At 36.4% G+C, this 27,883-nt stretch overlaps 1 protein-coding gene and 1 pseudogene across 1 annotated transcript in view; one reads left to right on the top strand and one right to left on the bottom strand.

Moving 5' to 3' along the window:
- LGR5 (leucine rich repeat containing G protein-coupled receptor 5) overlaps positions 1 to 27,883 on the top strand; it is a 114,291-nt gene that overhangs the window by 56,878 nt on the left and 29,530 nt on the right. Inside the window, exons 3-4 of the mRNA XM_016148380.2 lie at positions 8,403 to 8,474; positions 16,677 to 16,748. Coding sequence (XP_016003866.2) covers positions 8,403 to 8,474; positions 16,677 to 16,748 — 144 coding nt within the window. The remainder of the gene's footprint in view (positions 1 to 8,402; positions 8,475 to 16,676; positions 16,749 to 27,883) is intronic.
- LOC118614616 lies at positions 9,538 to 9,656 on the bottom strand (annotated as a pseudogene).

Here is a 27,883-nt window from a genome sequence, read left to right as displayed (position 1 = left end):
AAACAAGGGGAAAATGAATTGTTACCATTTTAAACAATCTAAATTCTTTACTTCCAAGTAAATTTAAAATCTTCCCAGATTCTAATGCTATTGGAATCAAGTACTCAATTTAGAAAGAGAACATGAGAAGCTCTAGGGAGGTCTGTTTTAAGTTACTATTGTTCCCTGGCCCTGTTTACTCATATTATGTTTGGCCTTAAAAAATCTCTGTACAAATAGTAGAAATCTATTACTGCAGATAAAATGTGTAATGAGAGATACACCAAACTTCCTGAAAGCCCAATCTATGCTTGTTACTTCTACTTCCTCATCATGTTCCTGAAAATGGTGAGAGCTGTCCTGCCTGTCTTTTGAATTTTTTTTCCTGAGGATCAAATAAAATGATGATGATTTTGGTAAATTAAAATTAAAATATTGAGTTGAGTTAGTAAAAGGAGAACACCTTCATGTCCATGAATAATCTTTCTGCCTCTTGGCCTTTCACAGTGCTCAATCTCATCTTCATAGATTTGACAAATGATGATAAATGCTGCCTCTTTGAAACTTACTCTAGTGTCATTTTGTGGAGGTTATTATGCTTCTCTTCCATATATCTATCCATACAGCTAGCTATAAACATTTAGATATCTGTTCTTATGTATGCATGTGTGTGTGTGTATATATATATGTGTGTGTGTGTTTGTGTGTGTGTGTATTTGTATGTGTGCACATGAATGTGTGTATATATGTATATGTGTGTATGTACATATGTTTTTTTAATATATATACATCTTTTGTCATGACAATTAGGGTACTATTTTAAAACTGCCCTACGTTTCTCCCTCATGTTTTTTTTCCTTTTAACATGTCTTTCTTCTCCACCCCCAACTCCTGTACAATGTAGATACTCCCCCAAATTTCTGCCATTTATTTTATTGTCTTTTTTCTCAGTTCTTTTTGATTCATTCATTCAACATGTATTTAATAAGAGTGAATAGGACTTTCTAAGGTTCGTTCATTCATTCAACAAATCCCCACCCTAAGGGAGCTTACAGTCTAGTGGGGGAGATAGATAATAAGCAAGGAAACAAACATTTATGATATTTGATGATTGCGATAAGAGTGATGAGGAACACAAACACAGTTAGGTAGAAAATAATTAACGAGGAATAACAAGAAAAGAAAGTCTCTCTAAGAAGATGCCATTTAAACTAATATCAGAAGGATGAGGAGCCGGTGGTCCCAAGAGCTGGGTGGAGTGATTCTGGCGAGGAATAAAGTGAGCAGAGTCCCTGAGATAAGAAGGAATGTGACTGTTTGTAACTGGAGCAGAGTCAGGGGTGGGGATGGGTTGGAGAAGAAGGCAGATTAATCCAGACCCATCAGGCAATGTACAGAATTTAAATAAGAGCAATGAGAAGCCATTGGATGGTTGTATGCAGCTTATTGAAACAATAGGATTTGTGATTTTAAAAGATTTCTCTGATTTATGTACATGCTAAATAGGTTGGGGAATTATGGAAGCAGAGAAAACCATTAGTAGGCTATAGACCAGTTAGGAGACTACTGCAGTTGTCTGGGCTAGAAACCCAAGATTTGAACTACTTTTGTTATATAGCTTACCCCCAAATCAACATTTCTAGTTCAGATCTCTTTTGCCTTTGATTGCTAGACTAGTGTTTCTCAAAGTGTGGCCCCTGGGCCAGCAGCCTTGGCACTACCTGTGAGTTTATTAGAAATGCAAATTCTGTGCCCCACCCTAATCTAGTGAATCAAAAAACCTGGGGATCGGGCCCAGGAGACTGTCTTTAATGATTTTGATTCATGATAAAATTTAAGGAACACTACTCTTAGACAGTAGTTCTTGAATTCTAAGTGGTTCTCAGACTTACCTGGAGGGCTTATTAACCACACGTTGCTGGGCCCCACCAGAGGGTTTTTTGGCAGGCTGGGGATGGAAGCAAAGGATGTCAAGAGTTTGCTTTTGTAACTAATTCTCAAGCGATGCTGATTCTCCTAGTCTAAGGACCACATTCTAGCAATCATCAGCTATCTAAGCGACAATTCCACCTAACCCACCAATACTTTAAAGCAAAACCAAATTCATTGATGCCTTCCCCTCAAATTTTTTTCTCCTGCCTTTCCCGCTTGTCATCGCCATTCTGATTATCCAAATTTGTAATTACTGTGTCTATCGCTCCTTTCTGTGTCTGTCATTCTTTCTCACCCTCTGTGTCAGCTAATTTCCAAGTCCTTTCCCAGTTGTTCACTCTATTTTATCACTACCTAGTTCAGGTTCTTATCATCTCTTGTGGATAACTGTTAAAATCCATTAACTAATCACCTCTCCTAATTCTCACAACAATTAATGAATGAAGCATTGTCTCTGGGGATGAAGACCGTGAAGGTCTCTAGGTGATATTAGACTGTGAGAACTATTTCAGAGTTTCCCACCTTGAATATGCATTAGAATCGCCTGGAGCAATTTTAAAACTACTAATTACCAGGGCTTATTCCCAGAGATTCTGATTTAACGGGTCTCAGTGGGGACTCAGACTTATTATTTTTTTCAGCTCTTCACCAGGTCTGAGATCCACTGGAATATATGAGAAATCACAGCAGAGGAAGACAGTCAGGGACTCATCAATTGATTGACTGTAGACACTGAACGGGAGGTCTGAAAGTGAGAGATGACTCTGAGTAAGGTTTTGAAATTAGATACCAGGTGACCAATGAGGCACAGTCAATAGAAAGGAAAAATTCAAGGGGATTAACTGATCTCTTGAAGGCAAGAGGATGTCTGATTCTGAGTGTACGGAACATCAGGAGCCTGTAAGACCTCCAACTGGAAATGTCAGTAACACAGTCAGAATGTCAGTCCTGGAGCATGATGAGCCTGTTCTAGAGAGAATGATGGAGGGTTTTTTACAAATAGGTGATTGTGGAAGGTACTGGGACAAATAAGGACCTTGAGAGATGGTATAGGCTCTGTGTCTCCCAGCATGGTTCTCTATCTGTATTAAAATCACCCGGGCTGCTTATTAAAAATGCAATTTCCTCAGTCCTTCCCCCAAGAAACTCTAATTCACTAAATTTGGGTTGGGGCCTGGGGTCCTGAATTCTGTATGGCTCCTATGCCATAGCAATGCACGCTGAAGTTTGAGCATCACTAGAGGAAAAAGAGAAAAGGCGTGAGGACAGAAACTTGAGGAACATTCATGTTTGGAAGATTTGAATTAAAAAAGAGGCTAAGAAGAAGAAAGACAGAAGACCAGTCATAGTGGAGAGAGCAGAAAGATTGTGTGGGATCTGGAAGGCAATGGGAGGGCTTTGAATAAGAATCAGTGGACAACGGCTATGTTATTGCTGATAACTTCAGTGATGCAACCATTTCTATCCTTGTGCTTTTCCTGTTTTAGACCAACTTAAGTTCCAGACCACTCTAATTTTAACCAAAATTATGCTTAAACCAAAGTTTTAATTTGACTAAAGTAATGGTTACAAATCCAAAATTGGAAGCCAAAATGCTATGCTGAACCAAATTCTCTTGTGTAAACTTTTCTATCTAAGCATGAGCAAATAACTGCCTTTAGGCTCACTTTCCCATTTGTAAAAGGGGAATAATTGTGTCACTTGTTTAATATGATTTTTACAATAATTAAATATCACAATGTATTAACATTGTGCCTAGCACTTATAAATTGTTTAACAAAAAGTAAGTACTTCATGGACATGGACAATAGACTAGTCATTACCAGAAGAGAGCGGGGAGGGGGAACAGGGAGTTACAAGGGTAATAGGGGTCAAATACGTGGTGACAGAAAGAAATCTAACTATGGGAGGTGAACACATGATGTAGGTATATATATGCCTTACTGTTAAAATGTACAGCTGAAACTTATCAGATTTCATTAACCAATGTCACCATAAAATTAAATATATATATATAGTAGGTACTATTTATATTCCAAAAAGCACTGTACCTGACATATTGAAAGTGCTGAAAGAAATTGTAAATTTAAAATCAATACATAATGAAAAAGGAATATTCTTCTCCTATTTCTGATCTAATTATGTAATGAACTGGGAACCATCTTGGAATCCTTATGCCAGACCTGAAGCAACTGTAGCACTATGACCAAATGTCTTTGGAAACGACATCAAATAATCAATCAATAAATATTGATTTGGCTTCTTGCTCTGGGCAGGCAGTAATTTTCTTGACCTTAGGAACCTACAATCGAATCAGTTAGACTACATACAAAAGAGTAGAAAATTAACCTTTATAGACAGCATTGTATAGAATGTCTCAGATAGGAAGGCTGACTGTTAATTAGGGAAGACTTCACAAAGGAGTTGAAAACTGAACTTCATTAGTCTGTGGTTAAAGACACTATAAGGCTATATGCCCACTAAAGGATCTCCCTTAGACCTTGAATCTTGAAATTTGAATTGTTTTATGTCCTATCTAATAATGCAAACAAAATGATAGCTCAGAAATGCACTGTTTAAAAAAGGAAGATTTTTGGCTGGATTTGATCAGCTAAATATGCTTAATTTACTTGGGGAGGGGAGTAGATACCAGTTTTTGAAAACTATAATTTCTTGAAGCATATAAGGAAAGACACTTTTTTCTCCAATGAGAAGGAAAATAGTTGATGGAATGTTAAATCTTGTATCTGAGGCTGCCAAGTAGGCTTCAGCAAACCTTACCAAAGATGAACTCCAGGGGATCAAACTCTAAGTCATCTGGGCCCTTCCAGCCAGCATGGGCATCTTATAAAAGAAAACCTACCATGGCAAGCTCCTTCAATTACAACGATAATGTATCACTGTCATCAGAGTCAAGATTAATAGATTACATCTGACTTTGAGTTTCATCCTACTTGTGTCTAACTCTTTGATGACTCCGACACTTGACTCCTATATAAATGAACTCAAAGCCAAACCTGTAAATGTGATAGCCCCAAAAGCAACAAGACCACTTAGAATCATGAATAGTCAATCTTAATTTACTACTATATTCATCTTTTTCATGTTGTTGTCTTTTGAAAGTCACAAATTACAATATTATTACGGGTTGTGCTAACTTTATTTTAGGATAATTTTTTTCAAGTGAGAATATTTTGACACCAGAAGAGAACAAGAGACTTCAGAAAATTTATGTTTAAGCAATAGTTTACAATTATTTGGTGAATTATAACTAAGAGTGAAATGAAATTCAGAAATAGTAACGGAACCACTGAAATTAATATTGGAAAATCACAGAGCAGGAAAATGTACTAGAAAACTGAAAATAAGCAAATATCATCCAGATCATCAGAATGGGAAAAGGGAGAAAACTACTACTATTAACCCTAATGTTAGCCCTCACTAAATTTCTAGAACAAATTAAGTTAGCATATTTAGAATGTGTGCCCTGTAGATCTCATGTACCTTGTAAAAGTTGGAAAATAAAGCAGTAAGTCCTAGGAGCCAGCATGAATCTGCTAAGTCATCTGAAATGTCTTCTTTTAAAAAATCATAAAGATTATCATATTCAAATTCATTCTGCTCTGATTATTTGAGTAGCACTCTTGTTACATAGCTTCCATGCTCCATAATAGACCAGATTACATTGAAATGAAATCGGAAAGTAACAGTGTTTTTTGTTTTACATAAAATCTTTTGAGCTTTGGTATCTTTATCTTTAAAATTACAAATAATAATCTCTGCTCTACCTCCTATATAACATGGGAAAGTGCTTTTTAAATGTTAGTGATATGCAGTAAAGAAATCTTACAATAAACAAGAAGGAAAAGGGAGGTAGAGGGAGAAAGAGAGAAAAGAATGAGGGTAAGCAGGAAATGCACAGGTAATATAAAAACAATTTTAGAGAAGAAAAAGACCTTAGTGGAAAAAAACAATCATTTTTTTTTTAAGTAAGTGAAATGAGGTCCAGGGAGGTAATGTGACTTGTGTTAAATCTCACAGCAAATTAATGGTGAGAAGAAAGAAAACCAAAAAGGGGAAGAAAAAAAAAATGAAGAGTTTGAAGTCAAAGGAGTTCTCACAAGAACTGACCTGGGAGGGCTGATAGAATTTGCCAGACCCTCTCACTTAGCTCTGAAAATGCTACTCTGCCTTTGGAATTTGTCTGAGGGGACCCTTGTTGGACCATGTTCCTTATACAGTAATTTTCCCAAGGGTCTCAAGCAAGGTCAGGCACCCCCTTCCTCTCTCAGTGCTCGGCCCATTTTATCCATACACTTCTCTCTTTCCAAGCCAATGTCCAGAAATGAGGAATCAGGGCCCACATCAGATTGTCCAATTTTGTCTGTCCATTTTACAAAATGAAGTAAAAAAAAAAAAAAAAAAAAAACCTTCGGATTGCTTTGGAGTAAATTATTATAAAGATTCAAAGACGCATACATTCTCAAAAATGTTTTAGTTGTTACAACACCAAAGCATCTACTTCTTTATTTGAAGAGAAATGTGTCTACTGTAACCTAATGACTTTTTTTCCTTTTTATGGCAGTTAAGTCAGTAAAACTAACAATGGTGGGACAATATGGGCTCTAAATATGGAGTAGTATCTTTAAGGATTAAAACTTTTTTATACCATATGAAAAGATACAAAAGTTTACCTTTGATGTATTTTATTTTGGAAAGATGATCATAAAATAGGTATCCCTGTGAAATAATTTTAGAAAGAGAAAAAAAAAAGGTAATACTTTTCAGCCAACTGTATTCTCTAGGGTTGGAACAAAGTTGCCCCGAGATTTGTTAGTTCAGTTCAACATGGGAAGGATTTGTGTGCAGTTCTCACTATTGTGTACTCATTTGAAAGTTTTTTCCATATAGTTTATATGTATTTAATTTTAAAATTACTAAAGCCATCCCTCATGGTAAAGAAATAAGAAAGGAAGGAGGCAATGGTTTCCTTAATCTGTTTTTGTCAATGAGATAGATAGATCTTCCACCAGCCCAGCAAATAGCTAAGAACACATCATAAATCCCTTTGCTTTAAGACAAACTCTCCTGATAACACAGGTCAACGGTTCCACAGATTAGTTCTGAATACAAACTCAAGGGGTCAGAAAAGAAAAACAATTCATGTGAAGCGAGTTACATTTCAGGAAATGTAACAGAAAAGTATTTAACAATACTTAACAATAATTTAAACTAATAAAATAAATAAATAAATTTTACTCTCTCCTTTTCATTTCCAAAGTCAATGTCTCAGAAACCATCAAGCTGCTCAATACCATAGCAGCTTTAAGAGTTAAGTTCCCATTTCAAGGCTGTGTTCTAAAACTCAAAAATGTAGTGTTGAAGTTGTGCCTGTGAACACAACAGTTAAGGACATTTTGACCGAAATAACAGTTACTGGCCAGTTTTGTCTGATCAGTTAAGCCATCTGTGATCATCAACCAAGCCTGAGTCTGTTTTAATTCAATAAGCAACTCTCATATCATTGTCATACACAATTCATTTACTTCAGTATTATGTATAGTACTTTGGATAGCTAATCAAAAGCATGTGGATTATCTACAATACAACCATAAATATAAAATGTTACTCTTTCCTGGCAGCCTACATTTAACCGTGACCCTGGTCATTTGTCAGATTGGATTTTTCTTTCTTCTACACCAAATCCCACCACTTCTCACCACGTCCACCATGGCTGCACTGCACTAGCTTCTCCCATTTGAACTGCCCTAGTCTTTTGCATCCTTCCATTCTCGCCTCTATTCTCCCCTCTAAAAAGTCCCCTCAGAAGAACCTATTTGAAACATAGATCTGATCACATCACTCCCTTTTCCAAAGTCCTCATTGTGGCCTCCAAAACCCTGGGTGGAATGGCCCCAGACACCGCCCCCCCTCCCCACCCCGCCCCCCCACCAACCTCCCCTCCTGCCTTTCTCCCACTTGGTCATTCCACTCCAGCCATACTGGCCTCCCTGCAATTTCTGAACCACACCAGGCACATGCCCACCTCAAGGCTTTGCAGTACTGTTCCCTTCACATTGATACTTGCTTGGCTCAGACCTTTGCTGAAATGCCTTCTCGGCAGAAGTTTCTCTTACCATCTTATCTGAAACAATAGCGCATCAGCCTCACGACCACTGCCCATTTCTCCCTATCCCCTTGCCCAGATTTTGTATTTAAAAAAATAATAAAGGAGAGTGATATATATAGTGTATAAGCTATTAGAGGATTTATTGTAAAATAGATAATTTATTTTATTTCTTCTTAGGCACTTTTTTTGCCAGCTTTTTGATTAGAAATTTACAGAAATTTTTCACAAAAGAAGGTATTTTACAGTTGTTTTGGGGATTTGTGGTTTGAACTTAATTGTATTGTATTTTTTAACAACTAAATGAATTCCACATGAAGAGAACCATGCTCACTCTCTCCCTCCTCTCCTTTGAAACCCACAGACGTCTTGCCGGAAACGCTTTGACGTACATTCCCAAGGGAGCATTTGCTGGCCTTTACAGTCTTAAAGTTCTGTAAGTAAACTGGTGTTATTTGCTATATTTCTGACTAGAGTGGCAAGTGGATGCTAATTAACTTGTAAAGATTGAGTTCCTCTAGTAATATATTTGGAGCCATAGGATAATTTATCTAAATTCAAGTCTACTTTCATTGATACCAAAGAGCCATATTATACCTGAGTGTGTGTGTGTGTGTGTGTGTGTGTGAAAAAAATTCATTGCTCCTTTTCTAACTTTAATATCTAAAATTCTTTGCCTCTAATTGCCAAATTATCAATTCGAACTTTTAAAAGAGAATTTCTCTTTCTTTTGGTGTTATGAAGTTGGAGAGAGTTTCTTGAATCATTTTGATCACCAAGTAAATAAATCACTATGATGCTAACATAATGAGATCACATCTTCAAACCACTTGGGAAGTTTATTTCCTTACGATTCACTAAATAAGGATCAGCTGAAAAATCCCAAGTTTACGTTCCACTTGAGAAAAGATGTAGAAAAGCTAATGATCATAGATACACTGAGTAGTTGCTTAATTGAGAAATGTTAATTGATTGAGACTTGTAAAAGTAGGCGTTCTTATTATTTAACGTCTAACTTCCCAGTTTGTTTATCAGAAAATTCATTATTATGAACTACCTCCGTCTTCTAGTATGCATTGGTTAATTTTCTTTCAGTTTATTCTCTGTAGGAAGAAAGAGGTATGTCGGTAGAAAAAATAGACAACACAAGTTGAAAGTCATACCACACTATTTTATCTCAGAGAAAATATTCTGATTTTATTTCCTTTCTTCGAGATAAATGTTGTAAACTCTAAAAAGCATTTGATATATTTCCGCACAGTGGAAATTACATTTCATTGACCTGAGAGATTCATAGGCTAATTAAAAAGTCATTTTATTCAAACTTAATATTTTGATAAAGGTTAAATTCAACAGCAGAACCATTTTTGGTCAGCTTAGTGATTGGGTTTGGCACTCCCCCCCAACCTTTGAATTATTTTTGCTATTAGGCAGAAATATCTCTAAGTTGTCATATTGCAAAATCCCAATGTTAATTTATTTTTTTGTTTGTTTTTTAATGCCTACAGTACCTGGTCTTCCTAGGTGGTCTCCCATTCAAGTACTAACCAGGCCTGACCCTGCTTAGCTTCCAAGATCAGAAGGGATCAGGCATGTTCAGGGTGGCATGGCCATAGAGGTCAATGTTAATGTATTATGTGGTAGAATTCTGAGTTGTAACACCAACTCCAATACACTTTTGTCTCCATAAATGCAGCAAAATATTTAGAACTATTCAAAATTCATCACATAAGTCACATTTTAAAAAGACAACTAAGACAATGTCTTTCCTGTGTCGAATCATGTACCACTAAGTATTTTGGATACTTGTTAATTATATTGGAATCTATTATTTTAATTCACTCAAAAAAATGTAAATTGGATAAACTAAGCTAGAGTATATATATGTGTCTATGTCTGCACGTAAAATGTCTTTCCAGCCATCATACTTATTTATGAATTGTGAACATATATGAATACATATAAATTATATTATATGGATGTCTATTAATTAGATATCAGCTAGCTATTATAATTATGTAAAATTATAATTTTGAATTTTTGCATCTTTACATTTAAATTACTCAAATTTGATGGATTTTTTCCATGGTAACATTTTTAAATTTTCTAATTATACCATTATATATTTCTAATTGTATCATATTACACTAAAGGTCCATAAAATCAGAGATGTTGTCTGTCTTGGCCACTGGTCTATCCCAAGCTCCTAGAACAGTGCCTGAATTATAGTAGACACTTAATATATTTGTCAAATGAATGATCCAGATTGATGATACAGAGAGAATAAGGATATTCTAAGCTTTTCAACTTTTTCTTCATTTTGTGTAATATAGACCTAATGTTATATGTTTATCTGTTGTATTCTAAAGAATAAGTTGTTGCTCCAGATCTGACGTGGGCTTCTACCTGCAGGCAGGATTTATTTTCCCAGAATGCTTCTGCACAGACTTTGCTTCTTCCTAGGGTGCATTTTGCCCAAACTATCCAGAGAGCATTAGACTAATCTTATTCGAAAATGAAAATTATAGGTTATTTCTCAAACTTATCATTTCTATGTACCTTTTCCACCAGAAAAAAAAAAAAGAATTAAGTGTGGTATTCAGTTAGATCTAGTTATCCTCTTCTAACTAATCAATATTTCTTGTCTTCTACAGTCAGGGGTTCAGCAAAGCTTGTTGAGTGTGATACTCAAAATGGTATTGAACAAATCACTGTTGGAAATACTATGATCAATAAATACCATTCACAGCCTAAAGAGCTTATAATCTAGTGGTAGACTGTGGGATCAAAATAGTGAGACCAAAATAGACAAATAGATTATCTCCAATTCTTCCAGGAAGTGTATCTAGAGATATGTGCTAGGCACTGTGGAACTACAAAAGTTGGGAAGCATTTAGTCCAGTCTGATAGTTCAGATCCAGATTCCTAAGAGAGATATTTCTCCCAAAGAAATTACATAAGAGCTGAATCTTGGAGCGCAACTGGGAATTAGCCAGACATATAAGGTGACAGACTGAGGGAGCAAATGTGCATATAGATACAGTGGCAGGAAGTACCCAGGATGAACAGGCAGCTCCAAGCAGGTTGGTACTCAAGCATTTAGAAAGTGGAGATTATCTGGAGAAGAGCTTGGAGAAATAGAAGAGCCCTGGTCGCAGGAATCCTGTATTGTCGTGTCAAAAAATCATTATTATGTTCTAGGCGTGATGAGGAGCCAAGGAAGAGATCTAAGCAAGGGAATGGCATGTTCAGACTTTGTAGTTTAGCTAAATCATTGTCAATGTGAGGAGGATTCAAGAGGAGCAAGACCCCTGCCAGGAACTGTGTTCACTCTTCTCTTTACTTTTCTGACTTAAATATTAATATTCAAGGAGCAAATTCAATTACCAAATATTTTGAAAGTATTTCAGTTTTAGAACAATAGTTCTTAACCATGGTGATTCTACCTGCCACAGAGAGTATTGGAAATTTACGAGAGCATCTTTGGTTTTCCAGATGATTGACATGTAATAATCTTTCCTGTGATGTTCTGTATAGCCCAGCATAAAGAATTCTACCACCTAGTACTTGACTTCTGACTGTCCCACCACGCAAAATATTTCATACTTAATAATACTGAAAGGCTTTACAAGAAATTATGCATAAGCCTAATAATTTATAGAGGAAAAATTAAATGGAATAAATAAATCTCCTCAAAATTGTTGAATATTTAATTCAGCTTTGCATTTTGTCTCTTCCAGGTATTGTGATTTCTAACCTCGTATGTAGTTGAAAATGGTGTTAGTGCAGTAGAACAAATACCCAAAATACCACAAAACAAATTAAAGATATATAACCTTGGAGATGTAAAACTTCTTTAAAATAATTATCATTAAGTTAGCAGGAAATAAGGAGCTCTCACTGAATTTTATTAACAAAGGTGGCTTTATAAATCTTTCATATTATGGTCTTTTAAAATTTTTGGAGCAAAATGTATTTTATGATGATTATATAATGATTTACTTATTTGGGAGCAGCCTGTCACTTTTTTAGCCTTACTCTTCTAGTATCCAACTCTGTGAGGGTGATTTCATGACTATTTCTTTTTCCAATTCAGCCTTGATGCCCCCTTGCCTGTGGTGGGATGTGTTCTCCGGTCCTCTGGAAGTGTTGGCCTCAGCATGTGATGGAATTTTGAGATAGGATAAATATTCTCTGAGATATTTCAACCTTCCCTTGTCTTGAAAGATAGATAATTATTTTAACATTACTCTTTTCTATAAGAAACACTCATTTGTAAGAGCATTCATGTTCATTTGTAAGAATGTCACGCTTTCTTATTTTCTCCATCACAATATCTATAATTTGTCTTGGCATATTATCTTTATTTTAATGCATAATAAGTGTCTTCTGTTATATATTTTAACTCTAGTTCTAGTACCCATCCAGACCACTACTCTCATTCCCTTGTCTTGCACAGAATAACTTCTGATGATGTTATTTCTGTTACGCCCTACCTTATTCATTAAAAGTTAAGGCAACATCTGACTAATTCATCAAAATGTCTCCTAAGGTAGTCACATGTATCTGAGCATCATGTATTAAATAATATATATATCACTTTGTTTAAAACTACTTTTATTTCTCCTATATAACACAGAGCAGTACATTATATTGACTTTTTCTTTGAAATGATATATGTAGATAGACTATATTTTATGAATCATATCTAAGTGTAAAGATGAGGCACTGCAAAATATTTATGATTAAAGGGAGAGTTGAGTCCAATAGTATTGAAAACCACAGTGCTAGAGGTAAAATGCTGAACAAGACAGGTTTGTCCTTACCCTCATGGAAACTCTCAAATATATTATAAAGTCCAGAAGTCATTGGAAGAAAGAAATAACTGATTATATTCTAGCATGGTGAAAAAGATAATATAAAAGTAATATTTGCCTGGGGCACTGACCAATATAAGGAGAGTAAGGAGGGCATACAGCAGCAGAAGAAAAAGATAATAGTAGCACAATCCATTAAGATGGACAAATGAAGATAGCAACAGCTATCCTTGGCTAGGACTGTTTTATAACAGAAAGCTTATTACTGTGCTCTCTAGAAGATCATAAATTCCAAAATACATAGTCCAGGGAGATGCCGAACCACACTGTCCTCAACAAAGTTTCATTTTCTTGCATTCAGTCAAGGAATGGCTTATCTTCCTGCCATCCGCTACCAGAAAGCCGCATGGAGGTGATGGGTAGAGCTAACCATAGAAAGGAAAGGTCACAATTAGCCAAAATTCTCACATTCCCACACAGGTTCTAGATAGAACCTTGATAGTTATTTGATACATAAACATAGGACAATTAGGCACACGAAATATCTAATGATCAAGCTATCTGTTGTTACAAAGTCCCCTTTTGACATATTATCTCATCTCCCTCTGCTTCACTATACATACTCTTATTTAGTCCTACTGGTAAAAAAGATAACAACAAAAAAAATTGTACTGTTAGAGTAGCACAGGGATGCTGTATGAAATAGTGAATGTTTTAAAATTCTTTGGGGAAAGAAATTAAAACACTATCAAGTCATCTTTTATCTTTCTTTAGAAAGTGTTTCATTTTCATTTCTTCTCCATACGTGAATGAAAAAAATGAAGTTGAAGTTAAAAGTGGCTAAACTCATATTCAGTTCATGTACATTCTGTTTATAGTCAATGTAGTGAATAAAAAAGTTTTGCAAAAGAAATCAGAGCCATGTTGGGAATGCTTCTGTTTTAATTGTACTCCACAGTGCTATAAACCCTTTAATTGTTTTGTCTCCCACTGGAATATCTTAAACAAAAACAGAATTTTCTAATTAACTCACTGGAGACTTGTAAGAATATAATGGAGACAATTTGCTCTTATTTTGTCATTTGAAAGTAATTAAACAAAAGTTCTTTAGGGAGAGATCAGGACTTAGTGACTTTTTTAAAGTAGCTGAAAAATTAAACTGCTGGGACATAGGTCAGGAGTAGCTTTAAAAGTTATTAACAAAAATCATTTAAGTTCCATTTTCCGAGGCTAGATATATAAAGCTACTGAGAACACTTGCAACTATATAAGGAAAACCATCTATAAATCTCTTATTTTCTACTCCACCTTTCCTATATTTTAGGAAGACCACATTTTAATAGTTCCACTGTTTGATTAGCAAAGCCTAAAGGACAATTCAATATGCTTTGTACAGTAATATATTACTTATGAAGTTTATACATCAATTAAATCCATTACCTGTATCTTATTTAAATTTATCATTCAACGAATGACTTAGAAAACATTTCTTTAAAGTTAAAATTATTTACTATATTAAAACTACCTGAAATAACATAGAAATGTACTCAATATTCATGTAAATTTTGCAAAATATGGAATTTGAGCAACAATTTTCTCAGTTCCCTAACTGATAAGTGAAGTGTGAGATCTCCCTAATACTTGACTTTGTTCATAAGGAATCAACACATTTTGAGATTCTTAATTTATGAAATGTTAGTTGAATTCAAGTTTAACATAATGAAATTACTGGAGTAAAACCATTGTAATACAAGTGACAGAATTATATTTCTTGGAAAACAGAATCTCAGCTATAGTGAGAAAAACATAAATTTTATGATCTCTAAAATTTTTTTCACATCTATTTGTATATGAGCCTGGAATTGCGCATATGACAGTATTATAAACACCCTTAAGTTTTAACTCTCAAACAACTTATCAATCAGATAATACTATTCTATTCCCATTATACAGATAAAAGACCAAGGATCAAGGAGGTTAAGTGATTTGCTCACCTAGGCTTAAAACTCAGGACTTATCTCTCAGCTCAGTGTAGCCTCTAGTTCAGGTTCAAATATTCTATTAGAGATACTTAGCTCAGCATAGGGTGGTTCTCAGTGTGTGATGTCTTGCTCAGCAAAACCAACATCACCTGGGGATTTGTAGAAATAAAAATTCTCTGGCCCCTACTCAGACTTGAATTAGAAACTTTGAGGGTGGGGCCCAGCAAACTGTGACTTAACTATCCTTCCAGTGGATTCTAATGAGCATTAAAATTTGAGGACCACTGGCATAGGTTTGTTGCTGCTGAGGCTGCCGCTGCTGCTGCTAATTTTATTTCTCAATTAAAATGTCACATCTAGTACGATCTCACTAGTTTTGAAAAGGGGTTCATCAATTCATCTTTTAAAAGGCCAAATTTTATTGAATGCTTGCCATGCAACAAGTAGCATTCTATGTACTTTCACTCATGAGACAGTCACAACAAGCCCTGGGGCGGGGAGTGGAGGGCATAAATTACTAGTAACTGAGACTTGGGGAGATTGGGTAATTTCCCTCAGGCTACAGGGAAGAGGTATTTAGATTCAAGAACCCATGCCCTTCACCAGATCTTAATCATACAATACATCATACAATCTAAGAATTTGTAGATTCAGCAAATATTCCTCGAGGGAATCTGCCAGATAACATGGAAAGTACATCAAACTTTGGAGTTAGACATATCTAGGGTTGAATCTCAGCTAGTCATCTAACAACAAGAAACTTCAATTGTGGATATGAGAGAACAAGTCAAATTGTTTCTGAAATCCAAATATAAATTCGTGACCTAATAAGTAGAAATAGTTCTTTAAAATGTCTGCTTTTCCAAAATTGTCTTCTGCTTCTGGCTTATGTGGACCATGAAATACTGGGATTGGGGGATGAAGAACAGTAAAATTATTGTTATTTTATGAATAAGGTAGCGAAATATAGGAAATCTAGTGGGAATTTTTCCCATGCTATTTCCCCACTAACAATGATCTATATTTATTGTATTGTTGCCAGGTGTTTCCATTCTGTAGTTCCCATGTTCTGAAAAGGACAGTGGAACCTAGGCAAGCAAAAATGCAATACCTCACAAAAAGACTTTAATTTACATCAAAATATGACCATGCACAAAGAGAGAAAAAATCTTTAATAGCCTCCTATTGTTATCCTTATTTCCATTTTGTCTAACCTATGTAGTCTCCAGAGTGATCCTTTAAAAACATAAATAAGATCCCATTATTTCCCCCTTCGACCCTTCAACAAGAGTTTCTCATCACACTTAAAAGGAAGCCTTATCCGTGACCTGCATGCGAGTCCTCCATGAGATGGCCTCAGGCTCCCTCTCCCTACCTCTTGCTCTCACTCATTCCTCCTCAGTCACAATTGATTCTTTGCTGCTCCTTTAACAAGTCAGGCAAGCTCCTGCCTCAGGGCCTTGGTGCTTGCTCTTCCCACTTCCTCAGTAACTCCTCCCGGATACTCACATGATTTGCTCCCTGATTCCATTCTGGTGTCTACTCAAATATCACCTCCCCAGAGAGACCGTCCATGACCACATCTAAAATAAAAATCTCTCTCCTTGTCGTCATCTATCCTAAATCCATGTTTTGTTTTTTCATTTGTAGTACCTATCACTTGTCTCATATTATATACTCATTCATTAATTTTAATTATCTGTCACTCCCCAAAGGCCAAGGTTTTGTCTGATGCTCTGTTGTTTCCTTACACCTGTAGCAGTGCCCGGCACCACGATGGCCAGTTATTGTTAATTATTGTTAACTTTCTTTAATGTTTTTGTTTGTTTTAATGTACAGAATGCTGCAGAATAATCACCTGAGGCAGGTACCCATGGAAGCTCTACAGAATTTGCGAAGTCTTCAGTCTCTGTAAGTATTGTTGAAGTTGCAAAATGTTCTCAGAATCAGTTTGGGAAGAAGCACTGAAATGTCCAAATGACCATTTTAGTAAATTCCTTGGTTGGGGGCCCTACCTAAATAAGTTGTGAATGAGAGATTCCATTAGAGCAAGAGTTCTTCGCATTCTCCTTAAACAGTATGTGTGGGAAGGACCAGTGTTGAAGTTTGGGATTTCAGGGCAGACACTTAATCATAACACCTGCAGTCGAAGCCTCTTCTACATGCTGATATCTCCAGACAAAACACATACTTTCAGGATCTTGTCCTACATGCCCTTGTAATGTTTAGCTCCTGAATACTTTCTCCTTTTATCTAGAAAAACTCCTTTTATCTAGGATGTCACAACCTAGACATCTTGGCATCTTCAATGTATTCTGGTTTTAGATCATCTGAGCTGCCTTGAGATAAAATTTGTCGAGTGAAGTAAAGACTTAATTTTTTAAGTTCTGTATGTAGATCAGATGTCCTCAAATCAATTAGCTAAGATCTAATCATATATCTTAGAGCTTTACTGTACAGGTCTACAAACCAAGAGTTTCCCCATCACCACACACAGACATGCAAACAATCCTACAGGTACACACAGCATACCTCAAACACACACACCACACATAGACACATACAGGCACACAAACATACACAGCAGCAATGTTGGTGTTCCCTACTCAGAATTCACAACTTTTTATCAGGAATTTCCACCTTCCACTGATTTAAAACCTCTGAATAAATGAAAATTAGTTAATCAGCTGTTTGGAAGCTTGAGTTGTGAGCAATTGTTTACAGTGATTATTTGGCAAGACTCTGCCGTGAGTACTGGTCAATAAACCTTCATCAAATCAGCATGTGAAAGTGTTTACAATATATTGCATGATTTCCAATATGCATGTGTGTAATACATGCTCTCATCTTACTCACATTGGAGGTCTTCTGTCAAACAAAACACTGGCTTCTGGTCTAAAATGATGATGGTAATGAATTCATTAAAAAAGACAAATAAATATTGCAGACTCTAGTCGAAAATCACTGTAAAAAACCCACCAGTGAATAATCACATATAGTTTGCTGAATACCTTTTACTGAGGTGACATGAGAGCGGGAGAAACATGAGATTCGAAGATGATACTTTCCTCCTTTGATCTTTTTTTCTTTTAATGAAAGCAAACCTGTGCTTGAGACCATTTTAAGCTTTTCACTGCAGCCAAACAAAGTGACTTCCTAGGTTTTCACCAGCCTATAGATAAACAAGCCCACAAGGGCCCCTTTGTGGCCTGGGATAGGTTTGTGGCGTTTTCAGGAGCTCCTTCATGACATCACAGTATCACTCCTTTGTTGCACAGGCCTTTTCCTAAAGGGAAGGAGCAGCCAGAGAAGCAATACACTCTCCAGTGGGGTTGTCTGTGTAAGGGCACGGGGTCTAGTGGCTGAATTGAAAGCAAGATAATAGCAGTAGCCAATAGGAACTTTAAACAGCTGTGAGGCAGGCAGAAGATAGAAGGATAAGAGTTTGTAACCAAAAGCCACTATCAGCTGAAAGAAGATCACAAACAGAACACACACAGAAGTGAACTCTTTGAGAAAAAGAAGACCATGAATCTTTTGTTCACTCGAACTGGGTGGTGCCTCTCTGATAAAGGTGTTCAGATTTAGTTTCTTACCGTCTAGATATTTACTATTCACCAGGTGTCTCTTGCATTTGGTTTCTGGTTCACAAAAACAATTATATTTGAAACTTTATAAGTTCATGTGCCCTGTGAAAAAGCCAAGGGTTAACTTTCTAGTATGATGCCCATCACATCCAAACTGAGGCATCTAGATAGACATTCGGTCCCCCAGTGCACGCTGGGTTGTATTAACTGGTTATGTAATGTTTGTCAGGGGTCCCTTTACCCAGCACACAGATGGACCCATGCGAGTTATTGAATGTTGGCAATCTGTACTACTGTGACACTTTTCCTCACTTACATTTGTTATGCTGTTTCGATATGAGAATTAAGCTTCGATTTAAAAAAAAAAAAAAAAAGCATTATAAACGTAGATTTAACCACCAACCACACAGACGCCATATCATCCAACTGAAGGAGCTGCCAATCCCGTTTAGATGTTTGGGTCATGGTAAGCGCCTTTAAAGTTTTACTGTTTTCCCAGAGTCAAGGTGTTTAATAGTATTTCTCCTGCTTCCTTTAAGCAGTTCCAAAATAAAAAACATTAGCTTTGAATCCAATGGTCATTACAAACATGCATTCCTTCTCCATCCTCCATTCATTTTCCATGCTATGCTTAAGCCTTCATGCTACTTCCTTATTAATATAAGTAAGGAAGAGGGTGAGACCTGTCTCATTCATGCTGCCAACACCTGGGAGGCCTCCAGCTCTTCTCAGACTACAGCAAACCTAGACCTTTGCTTAGCCCTTTTTCTAATGGGTCCTCTTTTCTCTCTCTCTTGAATTCACTCTATTTTTCTTCACATTATTATTTTCCTTGTTTTATACACATACTCTCTAAGAAGCACTCCACCCTCCACAGGTCAGTGAGTACATCACCCCTATATACTTGCCTGGTCTTATAACTTCTAAAGGGGGGCTTCTCAGCCCTGGCTCCAAAGAAGAATTATCTAGAGAGTCCCAAAACCTCGGCTACGCCCCAGACCTATTAAAATCAGAATATCTGAGGATGGAAGCCAAGCATCAGTGCTCGCTAACTGATTTAATTACACAGTTGAGTGCTTTTTAAATGAAGATTGGGAAAACTAGTGTCCTGCAGCATTCTTTCAGCTAATCTCCAAATATTCCCCTGAACTCTGTAGCATGAAATAACAACAAAATCCATACTTTGCATTCCATAATACACTTAGAATATGATATAAAAGTCGGGGATTGCCTCATTTGTGTTTAGTCAAAATAGCTCACATCGAACTATTAATTTTACTGATGACCTGGGACAGATTTCTTTAGGAAGCCATACTTGGTGTTACCCTGTCTACAGATCAGCAGCATCAGCACTAGCTGAGATGTGCAGAACCTTGAGCCTCTTCTCTGGCCCTCTTAACTGGAAGCTTTGTTTTAACAAAATCCTTAGGTGATTTGTATGGCCAATGCATTTGAGTAATCAAAATTTTTCGTGTTCTTTGACACTAACAAAGTGGTCTACAAACCAAAACTGGTTGAGAAGTACTGAAATAGATCGTTAGAATACTTTGCTTCACCCATATAGACTTGGTTTCATTGAGAAAACTTTAAGAAACTTGATATACTAAAACTGGTTACTCTGCTGTGAGGAAGAAACAAATTGTGCTCATGTTTCAAGGGATGTAATTTTCCATCTATTCCACATAAACAAAATATTTGCTTTGTTCGTAATAAAAACACACAGAGGTACATTTGTGTTCTTTCTTTTAACTCACTCCTGATACTTGGAGTAAGAGGGCAAGGCTAAAGTTTAAGAGGGCAGCCAGGGGCCCGAGCACAGCAGCCCAGAGCCAGCCCCTGTACAGTGTGCACGTTTGACTTCTGACATGGTCATAACTGCCCAGACACCAACTGGATTTTTTTGTAACATAATCAAATATAACTGAATTTCCTTTCTGTTTTTTGGAAGGGAATAGGAAATGTAATCAGAATTCACAGTGAGTTGTATTTCACCAAGAAACTTTTAGCATTCTAGTCATCCCAGGGCTAGAGTCAGATTACAGTGATTTGATGGAAGCTCAGAGCTTAACCCTCCCATACCCTCACACCTTTGTATTAACAGTTAAAATAACTATCTATGAAAACCTCCATTTGTTCATGACATTCAAGTATCTCACTATCATTAGTGAAGTTCAAGATGACCAAAGAGAATGACATATTCATGTTTGTTCAGTATTATTGAATACATGTTGGTTTTTATTACAAGTCTATACTACCAAAGCTAATTGTGGAATTTGTGGAATCATAAAAATAACCGGTTGGTAAATAGAAAATGAAAAGTGAATTTGACATATCTTAAGAATTGTCTCTCTTCTCCAATAGCTAATATTCATCTTCAGAGTACCAAACTATATTTTAAAATCTAAGAGGAATGTATAATTTCTGCCTGGACCATGATCTTCCCATGCCTCTTATTGTGATATCAGCTTCAAGGCTACAGACCTTATCCGTTCCTGGGTAATGTCATAACTGCACCCAGACTCTTTATAGTAGGGTTTTGCGGATAATAGTTCAAAAAGAGACTAAGCAAGAGAAGTACGTGAGGCAGAAAAGGTGGGGCCTAGAACCAACAGCAGTTTTCTCCTATTAATATCCAGGAGCCTATTGAATTTCAGACTCAGGATAAAGAATGGGAAGGAAGTAATAGAAGACAAAGAGGTGTGAGCAGACAAAAAGAAAGCAAGGTGAGGCAGCCAAGAGGATAAGATTAAAAGATCAAAGGGGTTAAAAAAAAAAAACAATAGTTTTTGTATTAGTGGCATTATTCCTTCCACTAAGACAGTCTCCAGAAGGAGAAATTATAAGCCTACATAATAAAAATACACTGTAGTTTTGGTCTGGTTTGTTTTTTCACAGAAATGTCAGCATATTAGATAGGTTTTGGGATGGAGGTGGGCTTAGAAGTTCTAGAGGCCAAGGGTTTTTGTCTTGTATACTGAAAGTTCATTTTGTGGAACCATGTACAAACCAGCACCCAATGAATTGTTATGATGAGAGGTTTTGCCTTGCCCTCCCTATTTAGAACATTAGAAGAAAATTATTTTCAGGGGCAAAGCCCTTTCTACACAATGTTTATAAGAAAAGAGAGCTCCAATTAGAACACTGTCCTAGGAATCATGTATGAAAAGAAATGTGAATGCTTTTGCAAGACCTCATGCATAAAAGATCCTTACATCAAGTTATCTGCTAGCACTGTGATAAATCATCTACATGACAGTTACATCAGATAAACAAATATCTATAAAAGAACATGGAAGTTGTGGAATGAGGAGTAAAATAAACATTTTTAGCCTTGTGATAAAAAATTAAAGTTACTTTGGAAAGTAGGTTAAATTCTTTGGAGAAGCTAAAGGGATGACAGCTATGGGAAGGCACATTGTGAATGGGGCAAAGTTTTCCCCCTTCTCAGAGGACTGTGATGAACTGTAAAAAGGTAAATCAAGAAGCAGTAGAACATTGCAAGAACAAAGCCAGAATGTGGAACTGATTAAACACCTATGGTTATAAGAGCGGCAACCACCAGTATTTATTAAGTACTTTTACCGCATCGTCCCACTTCAGTCCTGCAGCAAACTCACGAGGTAGGAGCTGAGATTACTCCTTCCTTAGTGATGAGGAAGCAAATAGCTCGAAGAGGTTAACTGACTATGCTAAATGTGAGTCTGGGATAAGAACTGGGATAAGAGGTTAACTAACATACTAAACGTGAGTCTGGGATAAGAACTCTGATCTTCCTGGCTTCAAAATCTGCCCATTTTTCCACCATGCTATCTTGCCTTCCTCAGAGAACCCTGGCAGAGAACGGGCACGCAACAGAATGCACTAATGCCAGGAAAAGGAGTTTGACAGAAACACATACCCCTTTAGACATATGTTTGTGAAGGTTTACAAAAAGAAAGAAAGCTTGTAATGCTGCAAGACAAATAAATATATGGAAGAAGAAAAAGCAACAATATTTATTACAATGTGGGTCAATTGTCCTTTTTTAGTGTTTCCCTTTGCATTTGGTTGTCCGATCCTTCATAATCTGTGAAGCAGAACTTATCTCCAGTTTCCTGATGAGGAAACTATAGATGAGAAAAGGGTATCTTGTTCCTATCGCAAAGACAAGAGGGACACGCATGCTACACAGAGAGAACTTCATGTGCAAAACTTTGTAGTGGGGTTGGGGTTCGGGGGTGGAGGGGAATGTGGAAAGCTGGTACATTGAGAAACACATGGAAAGTGTGGCTGAAGAAGGAAGAATGAGGTGGCAAGAGGTGTAAAAAGAGCCTAGAGAGACAGGTGGGGTCCAGACCTCTTGAAATCCATTTAAAACATGTCGAGGATTTTAGTATTTATTGTAAAAGCAATGGGAATCCACTGGAGGATTTTAGGCAGGAAAGGGCATGATCAGATCTGGGTTATTGAAATTGTCTAGGAGAGAAAAGAGAACTTTGTCAGGACAGGGGCAGTGGAGATGTAAAACAGGAGATAGATTTGAGAAATATTGAGATGAAATTACCAGTATTTGGTAATGAGTTAGTTATAAAGAATAAAGGAAGAAGAGTATCAAGAATGATTCCTAAGTGTCTGGTTTATATAACCATGTGCTTAATGAAACCCATTGCTAAGTTTAGAAACATTGTAGAAGACTACATTTGGGAAGAGTTGGGGTGGGAGAAAATGAGCTGGTCTTGAACACATGTGTTTGAGTAGAGATGCCACATAGACAGCTTGAAATCCAGATCTGGATCTCAAAGAAAAATGAAATCTGAGTTAAGTCCTCCTACCATGCATTTCCCTTCACCTACCACTGCATTGTAACGATTTATCTGACTACCCTGTTGAAAACATCGTTCATAAAGGTCAGAACTGTGCTTGCCTGGTTTACTGCTTGATCTCCAGCGCTAGGTGTACTACCTGGGCAAAGAAAGCACTCAAGAAATTCTTGTTGAACATCTAAGTGATGTTCTAAACTGCTGCTCAGGGTCAGCTAATCTCCCTCAGTTTGACTGAAGCTTGCATTCACAGCCTCCAAACTCTTGTCTCTGTACCCTGGCTTTTCCTACTTGCCCTTTCTGAGCTGAGGTTTGGACCCTAGTGGTTCCTTCAAAGAGTTTGGAGTTGATCTGTCTACAAGAATTAGCTTTCCCATTGTCTTAGCTGAGGACTTCCCACTTCAAGAGTAGGTAGGGTTCAGGGAAGAACCATAATATTAAGTCTTAGAAGCCTGATGAGATTTGGATAGGCAGGAGGGAGGGGACGTTCATGAATACAGTGCCTAGAAGTATTGTGGGAAGGACTTGAGTGGGACAGAGAAATAAGAGGAAAGTTTGGCTAGATAAGGAGGCTGGAGATCTTTGAATATCAGAATGGCAAATTTGGGTTTGAAAGGAATGGTAATGTGGAAGAGTTGGGCAATGACCTAGAGCACAATTTTAGGGAGATTAATCTGGCAGCAGCCTATAGGATTAATTGAAGAGATAAGAGATCAAAGACAAAAGGACCAGCTCAGAGGCTGTTGCAGTAATGCAGGTGTGAAGAGATAAGAGACTGAACTAGATAGTGGAAATGGAGAGTCTCAGAGATGAAGATAAATGGAGAGAACTTGGTGAGTGATTGGCTGGAAGGCAATGGGAGATTCAAAAATAACCCCCAGATTTCAAAGCCTGATGGTACCTGGGAGACTAATGGTGCCCCTGACAAAAAGAAGGTCTTTGTTTTCTATGGAGAAAAATGAAACCAAACAAGTGAATCCTCAAGTTACTTTGGCTGTAGATTATCTTCCTGTTAGAAAATTCACAACAGTGGTGACCTCTGAGAAATGGAGCAACTTAATGTAAATTGACTTTACAATATATTTCTCACTGAAGTCTTACGCTCCTCACGGATGTCAGAGAGACAGAGGTTCAGTTCTGTTGGCACTTCATCTGGCTGCTAGTCAAGCCGGCAGACTACCCTCAAAATTACTACTGCACTTCAATGAACCTGCAGACTTTCTCCTGAAGCTAGAGAAATGGAAAAAAAACTTCTTTACTTTTTCAGAGGACTAAGTCTAAAGCAATAATTTTTCTTCTTGGTTTACATTAAGTTTACCAATAAATAAGATGTAGAATACTAGAAAAATAAAAGCAGAAATTCCCAATTAAATAATCATGATGTTTATATACACATATTTTTTCACATGCTTAATATCTTCCTAGGATAAAGGATGGGAAATTTTATTACAATTTCACGTGTATTTATTCCATAAATATTTTTTTAAAAATACTAACAACAAAAGTGACTCTATTATGAAGAACTCATACAAATCAACATGAATTCAATCTATAAGAGTTCATATAGATAAGATTCTATCCTAAGAATATTCTTATAATGATCTCCTAACAAATTAAACTCTAATGATCCATTGGTGCCAATGCAATCAAATTTCTAAGCAATAAAATTTCACCATAACAAAGACTTAAGACACCTTGTCAAATTTTACTATACATAAGCTTGGAATTATATGATTTCATTTCATAGCAAAGGTAAGATAATAATTAAAAGGGTTTTTATCTCTTAAGATTTTATAAGTGAACTAAATCACTGTGGTCTTTTAATGATGACTCATTCAAATTTATCTTACAAAATGTACAAATGCATGTACAAAAACGTTGGTCATTTCCGTAAAATTTATGAAGCAAAATGCTCATCCAAATATAAAATAGCAATTAGTCATGAAAACGCAATGCTTCATAATTCTTTTTATTGAAAGAACTCTGATAAGCTATTGTACCTGCAGCTGCAACATTCTTCACACCTTTGGCTTTTTTTTTTCTCAAGTTAGCCATGTTAATAATTGACATTATTACAGTCATCTCAGATATGAAATTAGCCAAGATCAACAGCTTATCTTTTGATTAATGCCTTCTTCCTTGTAGTCAATGGCTCATCAAAGACATTCTCAAACAAAGATATAAATTTGTGTGATACATTGGCAAGCTATCATATAAAAGATATATGTAAAGGACCATTTTCTGGAACAATAGCTAGAATACTTTCATAGATTCTCTAATCCCTACAATAAAGCTGTTTATAAATCAAAAATTCCTTTCAGAGATGTGGAGCAGATTGACAAAATATTTCTTTTAAAAAAAAAAACTTACACAATTAACCTTTTATACCTGAAAATATTATGGAAAAAAAACTTGACACAGAAAATAAAAAAAGTTGCTTTTTTGTCAATTGCCTGACATAAAAGATTGATTTTTTTGACTATTACCATCTAGCTCTTCATCACATGAGACATATTGATATTACAAAACCGCATTCACAGTAGACATTCGGCTCTGTTTTATTCTTAGTTTACACAACACTGGGTAACATTCATCCTTGCTCTTACAAGGTCTCCATCTGCCCAGTTGCCCAGGATGGAACACTGAATTGCCATAGCTTCCTTGACTCCACCTCTAGCCTTTAGATAAAAGATGGCATGTTCATTAATGCAGCAGGAACAAAACTTTTTGCCCTTCGTAATATTGAGATACACACACATAATGATGATACTAAAGGCTGAAAAATAGGGGGAACTTCTCTTGAGTCTAATTGCAGACACCTCTTAACCATTTCCATTATGGAGGATTGAAAGAAGTAGGCTGCATTTCTCAGAACTGAAATTCACTGACAGACTAAAATTAATTTTAACTAACTTTTGACTAAGGCAAAATTTGAGTTTATCTCTGTTTCTGAATGGTTTTGATGGTCAAAAGATAAAAACACAAACCATTAACCAGCTTCAAGTAATAATAATTTAAAATCATTCGGGTGTTTAATAGTTTACAAAGCTTCATTATATTATTTCCTTTAATCATAAAACAACCCTATTAAATAGAGAGGTGTCATCCCCATTTTATAGATATAAAAGTTGAGGTCTATTAACTTGGCTATGGTAACACACGCTACTATACTGACTTGAACCCAAGTTTTCTCATTCCAAATCTCTGCACTAATTCACAGATTCTGAACTGCTTTCACACAGACTCACACACATACACACATACGCACACACATACAAAAATAAACCTTTGTGACTTCTATGAAATAGAAATAACAAAGAAACGCTTACAAAGTAGAGCTATATAATGTTATTTTTATTGTTCTTGATATTATAGAACCACATTTTTATATGTTCTCATATTCTGTGTAATGATGTTTTCCTTATATCCTACTGCTTAAATATTGCATTTTCCAAGCATATGAATAGAAAATGTCCAGCTGCCCAAAAGAGACCAGGTTGATATAACATGAGCTCTTTGTTTACTCACTGAATAGGCACAACTTGTGCCCTGCCAGCTGCTTTGTCCTCGATCTTAACCTTGCTCTGTAAGAACCACCTGTATGTATAAGTGGCAGGATAATTAATTCAATATTTCGGTTTAACCTGGAGATCTGTTAAGATTATATCAGATAATGCCTCTGAGCGTGAACAATATGCCACTCTCTGGATTGGGTTTGGACCACTGAGGCCAGATGGACATGGACTTCAAAACACTGCATTTAGAAGGGGTATCATTTGGGGAGAGATTCTTGTATGAAGAAACTGTTCAGGCAGAGAAACATTTTAGTCTTGCACTCAGAATACTTGAGTATTGGGCCTGGGAGTATTAGTACTTGGATTAGCACTGTGAAGCATTGCCTTGTCTTACTCATTTATTTCAAGTGGGAAATTGCTCTAACATTACAGTGAAGAGGCTTGATTATATCCTATTTTCTTGGGAGGAAAAAAAGTGATTCATAAAAGACATTGATCCAGAGAAATGGACTTATCAACATTGGAAACTTCAAGGGTCACTTCAAGATCCAGCAGAAACTTTTAGAGTAACTTCAATATCAAAGAAAACAAGCCCATGACTTAATGCTGAAAGAGACTTTTCTGTAAACGTATCGCAATGTTTGCTCTGAACTTTAAGGGTTGTCATTTCCAGGACGCTTAGAAGACACTTGGAGTTTCAATGCATAAGCAACTGGCAATAATCAACTAAAACACGGAAGTTCATATTGAAATAAAGTCTTCATTCTTTCATAAGTACAATCATTAAGGAGAGTTTACATATGTGCTTTACCTCTAGTCGAACAAAAACTATCACCACCTCATCCCCTGATGAAATTACACCTTATTTGAACATGGGCTGAGCATGTTGTTGCCGGAGAAAGGGAAAGAGACAGTGTTGAGTTTTCCTAAACAATTCCAGCTCCATTTGTTGACAGAACCTTGATATGTTTGGAAGCTGCTTCTGCCGCTTACAATGGTAGTTGATGTACTGGAAATTTAATTGTGAGTGGGCTATGACACCAGACTCTTAATTTGTTCCAAGTGATCTTATCTCTATTATTATCAAAACTTGGCCTACGGCCTTACAGGCATCACTTGTTCCCATTCACTCAGTAGAAAGTAGG

The sequence above is a fragment of the Rousettus aegyptiacus genome, unplaced genomic scaffold, assembly GCF_014176215.1.
Source record: "Rousettus aegyptiacus isolate mRouAeg1 unplaced genomic scaffold, mRouAeg1.p scaffold_m13_p_2, whole genome shotgun sequence".
Taxonomy (NCBI): Eukaryota; Metazoa; Chordata; class Mammalia; order Chiroptera; family Pteropodidae; genus Rousettus; species Rousettus aegyptiacus.
This window is presented reverse-complemented; position numbering and strand designations above follow the sequence as displayed.